Source organism: Dromiciops gliroides, chromosome 1 (assembly GCF_019393635.1).
Source record: "Dromiciops gliroides isolate mDroGli1 chromosome 1, mDroGli1.pri, whole genome shotgun sequence".
NCBI classification, from domain to species: domain Eukaryota; kingdom Metazoa; phylum Chordata; class Mammalia; order Microbiotheria; family Microbiotheriidae; genus Dromiciops; species Dromiciops gliroides.
The window spans coordinates 440,588,138-440,602,314 of record NC_057861.1 but is presented as its reverse complement, the minus strand read 5'-3'; the positions used below and the strand labels follow the sequence as shown (position 1 = coordinate 440,602,314).

The window sequence follows — 14,177 nt, the reverse complement described above, 5'->3', positions numbered from 1 at the left end:
AGAAAGGAATAGCAGCAAACAGCAATATCAACAGAGTTCAAACTCATTTGCAAATATTACAGAAGAGGATGATAGAAATTAAGAGCAGAATCACCTAGCAAAACACAGAAAAATACTTGACAAGCCTGCAGAAAACATAATGAAAAGCTCAGCTAACTCTGATCATACTTTAAAGCATCTGTGGATAAAATATGGAAGTCAACCAGTAGACACGAGATGGGATAGATCTTCCCCTTGTTTCTAGAGTAATCTATTCTAATTGTGATAATGCCGGAATGATCACATCTGAACTGTATCACTTCACTTTAGTATATGATATAGCATGTAAATAATTGCCAATATCATTTAAGACAGTGAGATCAGAAAAAAAGCATCTGAATTTGACCAAATGTATTCAGAAAAAATGTGTTTGAAGCTATACAATTTTAGGGGCACACAGGGCTCATTTTAAAAGATAATTTAGAAGGGACTGTTGCCTTCCCCCTCTCCATCAAAACACATAGAAATCTATACTTTTACATAGAAAAGGTGACTCAAAAGCCTCATCCCTATAAAAATCTTTATGACAATGTTTTATGTACACATTGAGGTTTTTCTTGAAAAATAAGGGAACAGACAGATTTTTATAGATTATTTTCTATATAGGATCCATCTTCACAATTCCAAAACTAGGTAAAAGAAATAAAAAATGTAGGTTCCCATTGTGAGTATTTTTTGTTGATTTTTTTTTTTAATAAAGTATTTGAATAGAACTATGTGCAGTCATGGAGGATTTTTTTATTATGAACTCAAGGATCATCAGAAAATACATATATTTCAATATACAGAGAACCAAAAAGCAACGTACTGCTTTAAAAATGCAGTGATTGTTGACTTCTTTCAAGCAATGTATCTCCCCATGCATATGTTAAAAATTCTAACAGGATTGATGATGCCACCTTCATGATTACTCTGTTCAGCAATCCACTTAATGCCCACAGCAAAAGAACTACAAAAGAGACCTGAGTTCACTTAAGGTGTTTGCCAGTGTGATGAAGGACCTCTTACATGATGCCCAAATAGAAGCATTTTGTATTGATGGTCAGTCAGCAAGTCAGTCAATAAACATTTATCATGCACCTACTGTGTGCCACAGAAATTGCGCTAAACTCTGGCAACACAAAGAAAGGTAAAAAACAGCCCCTACTTCCCAAGGAGCTTACAATAAATTAGGGAAACAACATGCAAATGATTATGCATAAATGATCCATAGACAGGATACATTGGAAATAATCAAGAAAGGAAAGGCACTAGAATTGTGAGGGGTTGGGGAAAGCTTCCTGTAGGAGGTGGAATTTTACTGGTACTTGAAGGAAGCTAGTGGATAGGGATGAGGAGGGAGATAATCCCATGCATGGGAGATAGCTAGTAAAAATAACCAGCCAAGGAGATAGTGTTCTGTTTGAGTAATAGCAAGGAGGCCAGTGTTATTGGATCACAGAGTGCATGGTGAGGTATAAACTGTAAGAAGACTGGAAAAGAAAGGCGTGAAGCACATTATAAAGGGCTTTGAACAGATGATTTTATATTTATTACTAGAGTAATAGGGAGCCATGGTGTGAGGTTCTTGTACATGATAATTGTATTAATTTAGCTATGATCAAGAATATTAAAAAAAAGTCTCGCCCAATAAAGTACATAGTTATTTGGTTTTTTGGTTTGTTTGTTGTTTTTGTTGGGCAATGAGGGTTAAGTGACTTGCCCAAGGTCACACAGCTAGTAAGTGTCAAGTGTCTGAGGCCACATTTGAACTCAGGTCCTCCTGAATCCAGGGCCAGTGTTTTATCCACTGCACCACCGAGCTGCCCCCGAAGTACATAGTTATTTAAAAGAGATTTTTGGTATAGGACCTTCTTCCAATAAGGCAGATTAAAATCTGTCTATAATTTTTTAAGCCCTAGGAAGTTGCATAGAAGATAATCAACATTCCCAAGATCAATTAAGTTGTAACTCCTGGAGGCAGAATTTGAACCCATATTTTCTTGAATCTAAATCTTTGTACTCTCTCTACTAAGCCATACTGCCTCTTGGTCAAATTATTATTCCCTTATGAAAACCAAATTAGATATTAGTATATATACGTCGGGCAAATGAACAGGGAGGAGGGCCTACAACTTTAGAGAAGGTGGCATTTGGGTATACGGAATTTGGAAAATTGTTTGGCCTTTTTAACAATCACAAATTGATTGCTGCTGCAATAGGCCATTTTTTTAAAAAAAAAAGCACTGATATTTTTTCAGTAATGCTGTAGAGCTATAAATCATGGAACACTGTAAGTGCAGACAATCAGACTCATAGGCAGAACAAAAGAACAATCAATTGAAAAGGTTGTAAGAGTTTTACCAAAGATGACTTGCCTTTGAGTAGTGATATAAAAGATGGGCCATTTTTTTTCTGAGAAAAAAAGATGTATTATAACAAGAAACCAGAAAGGAAAGGATTTAAATATGAAACCCCACCAGAGGATAGTGGTAGTGTAGCTGAACTGATGACTACGGAAGATTAAAAGGAACAGAAGAAGTCTTGCAATGTTTTTGGTAGATCTTTTACAGAGAATTTTGGGAAAGTCATGAAGAAGAATCACAGAGGTCAGGAGGTTTTCTAGGCTTGCAATTTATACCTTCAGAGCTGTAGTACTTCCCCTTGAAGATTAAGGGGCATGCTGGCCAGTTTTCACAAAAAACAAAACTCCTTGTCCCATAGAAATGGTATTATAGATTAAAAAGCTTCTTTTGTCTTTTATTCAACAACATAGATATCACAACTAAAGAAATCTAGTGTTCATAGCATTATTTCCAAAATAATGGCAGGGAAATAATTTTAAAATCAGAAATTTTACTTTATGCTGGTAGTTTATCTCATTCAGGAAAAAAATCATTTGTACTAGATAATACTTATCAGAAACTCCTTTGTATTACATCTTACATGAAGGAGGAAATATCTTCTTGGAATAGTCATCAAAGTTATATTCTTAGTGTTCTAACCACCATTCAATATAACTTAACTCTGTTCATTGCAGAAAGAAAAAAGATTTGAAGAAATGTTGCTTTGTTGTGTTTTAGTGGGCACAGAATTTGGCTAAAAATGAGTACAATTCCTAACTGAACATCTCAATAATCTTGGATGAATGAACAAACTTTATTCTCCATCAATTAAATTAGGATATTTTACTCACTTTTTCAGTACTTCAGGGACTGTCTTGAAAATTACTTATATAAGGGGGCAGCTAGGTGGCATAGTGGATAAAGTGCTGGCCCTGGATTCAGGAGAACCCGAGTTCAAATGTGGCTTCAGACACTTGACACTTACTGGCTGTGTGACCCTGGGCAAGTCACTTAACCCTCGTAGCCCCACCAAAAAAAAAAAAAAAAGAAAATTACTTATAGGATATACATAAATCCTTCTGAGTAACTGAAAAATATTATTGTACATGGATGACTGCATTGATTTCTGTTTTGTTTTTCAAGTATTGATTTTTAATTCATAAATGTTTAATAATTTCATTTATACAAAGTTCAGGAATATCTCATCTAAAACATCTTCCAGTCTTGTGAGAAATAAACTCCTGTACCCTAAATTATATGAAAACTACACGTTAACCTTCCTAATGACAGGTTATGTTGCTGTAAGAAGAAAACTTTACTGTAGGAAAGCATAGCTTCTCTTACAGATGTCTTGCAGTAGAGGAATGGTCATTTTTCCATCCTGATACTATGACTTTTCTTACTGTTTTATTTATTTTTATTTTTTGTAGTGTATTTTGGGATCTCTACTGTGCAGCTCCAGAAAGACGTGAAACATGTGAACACTCGAGTGAAGCTAAAGCCTTCCATGATTATGTAAGTCCCATGCTCTTTGACTAAGCTGTATTGAACTAGAGGGCTTGAAAAAACAGTTGTCTGTACTGTATGTGCTCTTGTTCATTTCTATTTCATACCATGGTTATGCTTTGGATTTAGAAAATTGCTTTTTAAAAATCAATGAATCACTACCACCTGAGTTTTAGTAAGCATGTATATGTGTATGTATAACTATGTATGTATATGTCTATATATTGAGATATATGTATATGTATATATAGCTATACATACACACACTCACTGTATATATTTATACATACATACATACACACACACATATATATATATAGTGACTGTATGTCTGCCATTATATCTCTCTCTATTTCTCTATCAGGCAGGCATACAATCACAATTCTAACTTTACTTTGAAACAAAACTGACAGGTGTAAGTCTAGATTTATAAAAATTAAAGGATAATTACTTGCTGTATGAAAAGATTTTTTGATATATGTTTTACCATAGGGTTAACTAAGGAACAAGCCTTTCTGTATTTCAGTTTTACTTTGCTTTATAAAAATTTAATCTTTAATTTAATCAGCTCTTTGAGGAACATATGGCAGCAAAGTACACATCTCCCCCCCCCCAAAGTGATTGTGAAATAAAGGACAATCATAGATAGGCCCATGAAGGTTCGTTTGCATCAATATAGATGTGTGGTTTTAACTGTAAAATTTGTAAGGGGATAAAATGAGACATTCCTTCAGTTACCTTGAATATAGCAGATATGTGTTGTAAATCCCCAGTGGGGACACCCAAATTATGCCCATATATCTGGTGGTGCCAAGTGACAGAAATATGGAAAAATTTGGGTGATTTTGATAGAAAATTTGAAAACAAAAAAGGATGAAAAGAAACCTGAATTTACTGATTTAGAGTCGAGATGCTAAGAAGATGCTGTGTCAGAAAAAAAGCCAAGAGTAAAGGGCAGACAGAGTGAGGTCGGGGTAAAGGATGTCCAGATAATCTGAGCCAGAGTCAGGTGCTAAGGACAATAGTAGGGGAATGATGGAGAAAAAAGAAAATAGGGTTCCTAAGAAGACAGAGACAAGGAAAAGACCAGTCACTTAGTGAGGGAGAAATCTATGCAGATTGGCATTTTAGTTAGAATAGGTGGCATGGGGCTTAAATAAGAAAATACCTTACATAAATATAATAAGAAGTAAAAATAAAGTAACAATAATATATTATATATATTTGTATTATATTTATATTATATCCTATGATGTAATATACAACAATATATTCTATTATATATTTATTTTATATATGCTATGTAATTGCTTAATTGTATTATACTGTGTAACATGTCTAGATAGTAAAAAATGAAAGAAAAAAACAAAATAAATTATGTTTTGTTTTTAGCTATATTGGGATAAAAAGGAGGGTCAAAGAAGAAATAGGACCACTGACTGATATGGATAGAATAACTGATAGAAGAGGGAAAGGAAACTTATTTTGTTTCTCTTTTCTCTGCAAAGAAGAATGGCCTTGACACTGGAAATGACAGAATAAGTAAGGTCACAGTAAGCACCTAGCTGCCTTTATTAAATTCAAGTAATCAGGTCCAGGCAGTTTAAATCCTTGGATCCTGAAAGAACTAACCAGATATGATTGCTGAGCCATTGGCAGTGACATTTAAAAGATTATGGGAAAATGGGAGCTACTGTTGGAAAAGGTATTGAATAAGGGCAAATGCTGTCCCAATTAATTAAAAAAAAAAAAGAAAAACAAAAAGAATAAATTCTGCAAACAGTAGACCAGTGAGCTTAACTTCAATTTCTGTGAAAATACTAGAAATTATCCTTAAAGAGAACATGTTTCTAAAGCCAGGATTACTTCATACCAAACTAATTTATTTATTGAGATTACTAAATCTAGTAAAGGAGGGGAATGTGGTAGATACAGTTTACCTAGATTTTAGCAAAAGTTTGATACGTTAATTCATACATTTGTTGAAAAGATGGAGAGATGAATTAGATAATAATACAATCAAATGAATTCAGAATTGGTGGGATGGCTAAACTCTCAAAGAGTTGTTGTTAATGGCTCATGTCATTTTGGTAGGAGGTCTCAAGTAGAGTGTCACAAGGATATGTTCTTGGTCATGGGCTGCTTAACATTTTAATCAATGGCTTGGATAAATGGTTTGATGGCATGCTCATCATATTTGCAGATGAGACTAAACTGGGAGGAATAGTTGATACACTGGATGAGAATGATGATCCAGAAGGATTTTGACGGTCTAGAGCCAATGGGACTGAATCTAATAAGATTAAATTCAATAAGGATAAATATAAAGTCATGCACTTCTGTACAAAAAAATCAACTTCACAAGAACAAGATGTGGGGAGGGCTGGGCTCAGTGGTGCATGTCTGTCCTCCCTGTGACTGGGGGATTCTGAGTCTGGTGGATTGCTTTGTCCTCAGGAGCTCCGAGTGCAGTAGGGCTAAAGTACTTGAGTTTCCACACTAAGTCCAGCACCAAATATGGTGATTTCCCAGGAGCAAAGGGGCCCCAGACTGCCTAAGGAGCAGTAGACTGGCCCAAGCTAGACAGAATGGAGCAGGTCAATGTTTCTGTGTGGATCAGTGCTGGGATCAATCAGTCATGAAAGTGGCCACTATATTTACAGCCTGGGTGAAGTAGAGGGACCCATTCTCAAGACAAACAATCAAAAAACAAGATGGGGGAAAGCATGTAGTTCATTCATTTATTTGTTTATTAAAAATCTGGAGGTTTTAGTGGACTACAAGCTCAATAAGAGTTAGCAGTGTAATATGACAGCCCACAAAGCTGCTGTGGGCAGCATTATAAACTGATGTTCATTAAGAGGACCATAGCTTCCAGGAATAGCGAGGTGACAGTCTTATTTTACCGGAATACACTTATTAGACCTCATTTAGAGTATTATATTCCGTTCTGTACATCCTGGTTTAAGAAGGACATTGAGAAGGAATGTCCCGAGGAGGGCAAAATAGGATTCTGAAGGGCCAGGAATCTTTGTCATATGAATATAGATTGAAGGAAATAGACGTGTTTAGCCTGAAGACAAGTAGATTGAAGGGGTGAGAGGGAGTGCAGGGGTTAGACTGGGGAGGACATAATAGCTACCTCCAAGTATACCGCACTTTTCATGCAGAGGAATGATTAGATTTGTTCTTTTTGGACGCAAAGGGCAGAACCAGGACGACTGGCTTAAAATTGCAGAGACAGATTTAAGCTTGATTTCAGGAAAGATGCCCCAAGAATTAGAAATATTCAAAAGTAGAATGGGCCACCTCAAGAGGTGGTGGGCTCCCCTTTCTTGGAGGCCTTTTGGCAGAGGCTGGACAACCAGGGGTGTGTTAGGGAATGTAGGCTGGACCAGACTACCGCTAAGGGCCTCTCTGTAGGAAGTACATATGTATATACAAGCATATAAGAATAAATATTATATATAGCATCAATCAATCCACATTTATACTGTTGAGTTGCAGGCAGTGTGTTCAGTGCTGGGGATATAATGACGACCCCCCCCAAATGAAATAACCTGATTTTCAAAGAGTTTACATTTTATTGGCAGGGGAGGATAATATGTTCATATATAAGCATATATAGAATAAATAATTACAAAGTTGTTAAGGAGGGAAAACACTAGTTGCTGGGGAATCAGGAAGAGTCTAGGAAGAAGTTAAAGATTCTATGAAATATAAGTAGGGAGAAGTGCATTCCCAGAATTTGGTGTTGCCAATATGAAGGCAATGCAGAAGGGATGTAGGGGTTGTCTGGAGAGCAGAAAAAAGGCCAGTTTGACTAAAGCATTAGGGGCATGAAGTAGGTGATGGGAATTGACATATAGGGAAATTGCACAGATAGATTAAAACTAGGTTTGTGAAGGGCTTTAAAAGCCAATTAGAGAGGGGGCAGCTAGGTGGCGCAGTGGATAAAGCACCAGTCCTGGATTCAGGAGGACCTGAGTTCAAATCCAGTCTCAGACACTTGACACTTACTAGCTGTGTGACCCTGGGCAAGTCACTTAACCTTCATTGCCCTGCAAAATAAATAAATAAATAAATAATTTAAAAAAGCCAATTAGAAGATGTCTGAAGAATGGGAGTCTAAATCTGTGATCATGTAATATTGTTTTATTGGTAAATAATTGTTTTTCTTTTAACGTATCTTTAAAAGACTTGCTTTATTTCCCAAGTGACATACCTATCATCTTGGGATTATTCCACTGTGGGAATTTTCATCTCCAAGTAAATAAGTGGGAAAGTATCATTTGACTTAGAGAAATTTGTATTGCAGCCAGTTTTTTTAGGAACACATCTGCTCTGTAAAATAAGGTGCATGTGGACATTTGATGAATAATGTGTTTGTTGTTTTCCTTAAAAGGATGATTAGAATTCTCACTAGGTAGACAGTATCAGAAAATAATCAATTTATTTTAATTTTTAATAAACAATCATAGAAATGTTTATAGGCGAGGAGGAAAATATTGAGTTGGAAAAACACTTCTTGTAACATCCTTCATTTTAAATGAAAAACCCAAAACATTTTGTTCAGAGATGTGAATTGGTAAAAAAAAAAGATGAAGAATGATTCTATTACATAATCACTATGATAATAACTAATACCTATACGTATTTTGTTGATGGTCATGATGGTGGTGATTAGGACCTATGATTTTACTGGTTTAAGGAACTCCTATGTAGGCCACTCTAGTTCTATTTTGCAACATACACATCTCTACACATTAATTTGTTTAATGTGTGTTTAAAAGACTTACTGTATTTCTCAAGTGACATTTCTGTTATATCTTGGAACTCAGTTTTTCCACTGTGAGAATTTATCTCCAATTAAATCACTGATTTTTTTGGGGGGGGGGCAGGGCAATGAGGGTTAAGTGACTTGCCCAGGGTCACACAGCTAGTAAGTGTCAAGTGTCTGAGGCCGGATTTGAACTCAGATCCTCCTAAATCCAGGGCCAGTGCTTTATCCACTGCACCACCTAGCTGCCACCTCTCCAATTAAATCAACAGGAAAGTATCATTTGATCTACAGAAATTTCTATTATCATGGGAGAATCCCCCTTCTTCTCCCTCACTTCTCTTTAATACCAGCAAGCTTCTCAATGCCCATCAAAGCTAGTCCTCAAGAGCAAACATGTTCTGTCTCTACAGGATGTTCCCCCTGCAATTAGTGTCTTCCTCCCAATTTCCTTGTATTTATTTTGTATATGTATGTATTGTCTCTCCCCAATGGAATGTAAGCTTCATAAAAGCAGGCCCATGCCCCATACATAGTTGAGACTTAATAACTGCTTGTTGATTGAATGCCAGAAGCCTTTCTAGTTGAGTAGAATCTGCCACAGTTTGTACTCTGCAGGCACAGCCATTGGAACCAACGTATGCCTCCTTTCCTATGTGAGGAATGGAAGTAGGATTTTGTGAAGGATTAGACTTTTTTTTTTTTAAACTTAGACCTGTAACTTCACTGGTGTAGGGAGCTCCTGGTGAATAACCCCTCTACCAATGCAGGTTGATATGAGCTCTCAGAGATTTATGGAGGAGGGTAGGTCACTGAGAGCTTCCTTGACTTGTCCAGGGTCACACAGCCATCATGATTAAAAGGTGGAACTTGAACATTCACATCTTCCTGACACCAATGATTAGCTCTGTCCACTGTAGCAAACTGCTTCTCACTATATAGGATAATTATTCATAAATGTAAACATTCCTTAACATTTCTGAATCTAGCTGTTGAGACCTCACCTACTCCCAAATAAATCCCTAGAAATTTGCAAAGACCTTTTTGAACTTAGTGAAATCATAAATATACTGTTTTAATTATCACATATTTGTGATCAGTAGAGTTATAATTGATGTTTATTTTATTGTGCTAATCAAGGTGGACATCTCAAAATTATGGAGATAAAATTTGCTTTGATGTCTCTAGTCTTTCCTTTTACTAGTGTTGTTTTTTTGTTTGTTTTTTAGGCAACTAGTGTGTTTGGGCAGTCTTCTTCTGATCTCATATATCAAACCTACTTTCAGGAAGGATTCTTTATGCTAAAGTATAGCAATTACTGTGCTTTAAGTGTTTCTCTGGAAGGTATTAGAATTTGAATATATCAGGTCTTAGGATACAGATGAAGCTTTCTGTTGTTGGAAGTTTCATTCATCAATGCCCAATGAAGAGAAGTAGTTTGGGGGAGCAGGGAACCTTCCAAGTATATCTGAAATCTCATAATGTAGGCCACCTTAGTCTACTTTTTTTTGTGTGTGTGAAGCAATTGGGGTTAAGTGACTTGCCCAGGGTCACACAGCTAGTAAGTGTTAAGTGCCTGAGGCCAGATTTGAACTCAGGTCCTCCTGAATCCAAGACTGGTGCTCTATCCACTGTGCCACGTAGCTGCCCCACTTAGTCTACTTTTAAGACCATTGCTGATGTTAAAGTAAAATTGCAGTCTTCTACTCTTTTCTTATTGATAAGTAATTCTAGAGGGTAATTTCAGAGCTCAAGTTACATTTTCTACCTCTTTCTTTTCTGTGGGGCAATCAGGGTTGACTTGTCCAGGGTCACACAGCTAGTAAGTGTCAAGTGTCTGAGGCCGGATTTGAACTCAGCTCCTCCTGAATCCAGGGCCGGTGCTTTATCCACCGCACCACCTAGCTGCCCCTGGGTTCCATTTTCTAATTTAACTTTTGCCTAATAGTTACCCTTACTGTCAAAATGGCTTGGGGCTTCTGGGAAGTTAAGTGAAAACCCTTACCCTGATACAGTGTTTTATGGTTAACCATGAGGCCACTTCCAAGGAGTGGTTTTGATAATAAAGAGTTGACTACTTAAATCATTTCCTCCATTTTAGACTTTGGTTCTCATCAGGGCTTGTAAGTCTTCATGAATAAGCCTGAAATAGAATGCCCTCAGGGTTGTAAGCATCATTTGCTAACTATTACATTTCTTATAGCCCATGCCCATCAGAGAACAATGCTCCCTTGAAAAGAAGAGTAGTATAGTTCAAGGCTATGGGCAAGGTTGAATGTTTTAACAGTAGAACTAGACTTCCTGAAAAGTACCTTTGTCATAAAGCCAGTCTGTCAGGTGAGAGGCGGCTTCGATTTGATTAGTTACTTGTTCTAGCTGATCATCAGATACATCTCGAGGAAGCAGTAAGAATACTACAGATGAAGAGACCCGTCTAGCACATTTGAAATGAAAAGCTACCTGTAGCTCCTTAAATGTGTGTCCAACTTTGATGGAAAATTCCAGTCCTTTGTGGCATCTAGAAGGCCAAAGAAAGGAAGATTTTGAGGTGAGGGTTTGGGGTTTTTTTGTTTGTTTGTTTTTTAATCAGTGACTCACTGCTGCTCTACATTTGAACTCTTTATCAAAGAGTAAGGCAGAATATGCTGAGGACAGTATCAGTACATATTTGTCCTTTGAGCCTGCTTCTTTTCTGGCTCAGTTCCTGAGTGAATATTTCCTGTATCCATAGTCTCTTTTCACTTTCTTTGTCCTTAGAGTAGAAAGCTATCTCATTCTCACCCCACTATAGGTACCTAACCATCTGGTGCAGTGATTGTTCTGGACTTGTCAGGTGTTCTTCACAGCAAAGTATACATGCCACTGCATTCTTCTGGACTGTTGTTTTCCAGAGCAGTTACAGTCTCCCGGACCCGTGGGGCTCAGACGTATGCATCATGATGAGGCACTCAGCCCCTTGTCAGATAAAGTGACATGTGACTATAGGAAGAGGTTTCTGTGCCTAATAAGAAGTTGTATTGTCAGGACACTGGTTTTTATTCTCTGACTTACTCTACTTTTGATTTCAAGACTGTTGACGTAGAAATGCACATTTACTTCTTTACATCATAGACCATTCATTCAGCATAGATAGAGAGCCAGCCTTGGAGTCAGGAAGACCAAGGTTCAAATTCTGCCTCTGATACATATTAGCCATGGGTCTGTGGACAAATCAGTTCACTTCCTATTGCCCCAGGCATTTCTAAAGTCATTCTCCTTTACACAATTTGCTGACATTTGATGAAGTGAGTTTCTTTTCAAGACTCAGTTCACTGCTATCTTTTCCACGAGATTTTTCCTGTAGTTTTTAAATTACCTAGCAAATTACTAAAATAAAAAGTGTTTTCTCGGAATTACAAAATCTCATGATTGGAAGGGAACTTAGAGGCCACTTGGACCTGTCCATACCTGAACCAGAGTCCCATCTGCAATATCCTGACAAATAGCAATCCAACAATTGCTTAAAGACTTTTAGGGAAAGGAAACCTGTTACTTCCTAAGGCAGCTCATTTTGACAGCTTTCATTATTAGGAAAATTTTCCTTGTGTAGTTAGAAATCAGTGGGATCGTCAAAAGGAGCAGTGAAAGAGTAAATGGAAATGGAGGCTCATGAGCTCTAGTTCTGAATGGAAGTGATCCTGCAGATACCCAGGATAGCTGCCACTCAGGAGGCTCCCAAGTTAGAAGAGGATGCCTTCAGGTACAATACACAAGGGGGAAAGTTCATTTCCCCCATGAATCCATTATTCACTCTCCCATCAATATACATAAAGCAACAGTGGGGACTTGGGAGCATGCATAGCCATCCTTGATGAGGGGCACCTCTTGGGAACACCCCTGGTCAAGAACACATGTGTGAAGGGCCAGTTCACACTTCTCATGGTGTAGGACCACAGACATCTTCTGGTGATGTGGTCATACTATTATTAGCTTTCTCCCCATTGGTCTTGACACATTGCTTTGTTGCGATTCACTGGTCTGCACTGAATGAGTGTTGGCGGCAGGGTCCACAGTCTCCATTGATATCTGCTAGCCCATGATGACATTAGTGCATATCATGTTCACTGGCTTGTTGCTTTCTTGGTCTTGTGGCGTAGTGTATACATGACTGGCCTCAGAACCATGTAAGACCAAGGCTTAAGTCTTGCCTCTGACCTTTACGGGCTCTGTGACCCTGAGCCAACTCTCCAAGACTAAGTTGCAGAGAAGTGGCTGACCTACATTGGTAAAAAGAAGTTTCCTTATCCAGAATATCAGTGAAATCATGGGTCATGCTCCATCCCTCTAGTGTGTCAAGCAGGCTAGGGATATAAATACAACAGCAAGACAATCCTTGCCCTCAAGGAGCTTACCTTAAGGTCTGGGAGATATTACCTTGGGGGCATCTAGGTGGCGCAGTGGATAAAGCACCAGTCCTGGATTCAAGAAGACCTGAATTCATATCCAGCCTCAGACACTTGATACTTACTGGCTGTGTGACCCTGGGCAAGTCACCTAACCCTCATTGCCCTGCCCCCCCCCCAAAAAAAACATATTACCTTGTGGGAAACAAGCTGATTGACATGCCCTTTATAGTAGCAATGTTACACACAGCTATCTAATTTAATTAATCTATTCCTAAGATCCTTTCTGGCTTAGCATGCAGAAACAATTCAGAGGGAGCAGAAGTTAAGTTGAGGCATCAAGGCCATTGTTTACTACCCCCAGCCTACATGCCTGTTTTTACTATTCAGATCTTTCAGATGCATAGCCCCATGTGCTTTGGTACCCAGAGAAACCCCAGTCACCATCTTCCCCAAAGCTTCAGCCATTCTTTTTCCCTTCTCCACCCAGTGCCCAAAGTTCTGCTATCCGAACCCAAGTGGAATGAGGTCAATCTCTTTTTTCCACATACCCTCAAATGCTGAGGATTTTAGATCTATAGTTGGAAAGGACCTTGTAAATTATCTGGTACAAGATATATAGGGTCAGAGAGCCTACCCTGGTCTCAATCTTAAGTTGAGCTGCTTACTACCTGTGTGACATTTAGCAAAACATTGAATCTCTTTGTACCTCAGTTTTTGTGTCTATAAACTGAGATGGTTAGATTTGGACATGATCTCTGTAAAATGAGGTGGTTGAACTTGGGTGACTATTGAAGCACACTCTATATCATAATCTATGATTCTAAGTGACTTATTCTCTGTTGATGTTTTCTAGCCATCAATACACTTCATAAACCATATCCAGAACTGAACACAATACTTCAGATGGGGTCTGACCTGGGCAGAGAGTATGCTTGGGCACCATTTTCTCTCTTAATGTAGCCAAAGATTGCATTAGTATTGTTGGTTCCCATATGATGCTCTTTATTCTTTCTAAGGTTGCCCACACCTTGATCTTTTTTCAGAAGAATAGCTATTTGGCTGTACTCAAACTTGTAAAATTGAGTTTTTTGAACTGGTGTACTTTAAGACTCTACATTTATCCATAGGAAATATCATCTTAGT

At 37.8% G+C, this 14,177-nt stretch overlaps 1 protein-coding gene across 4 annotated transcripts in view; it reads left to right on the top strand.

Moving 5' to 3' along the window:
- The window catches only part of SSBP2 (single stranded DNA binding protein 2), a 417,804-nt gene that overhangs the window by 162,760 nt on the left and 240,867 nt on the right, over positions 1-14,177 (top strand). For all 4 annotated transcript variants that reach the window (XM_043988504.1, XM_043988494.1, XM_043988488.1 and 1 more), the window contains exon 4: positions 3,794-3,878. In XM_043988504.1, the coding sequence (XP_043844439.1) occupies positions 3,794-3,878 (85 nt within the window). The remainder of the gene's footprint in view (positions 1-3,793; positions 3,879-14,177) is intronic.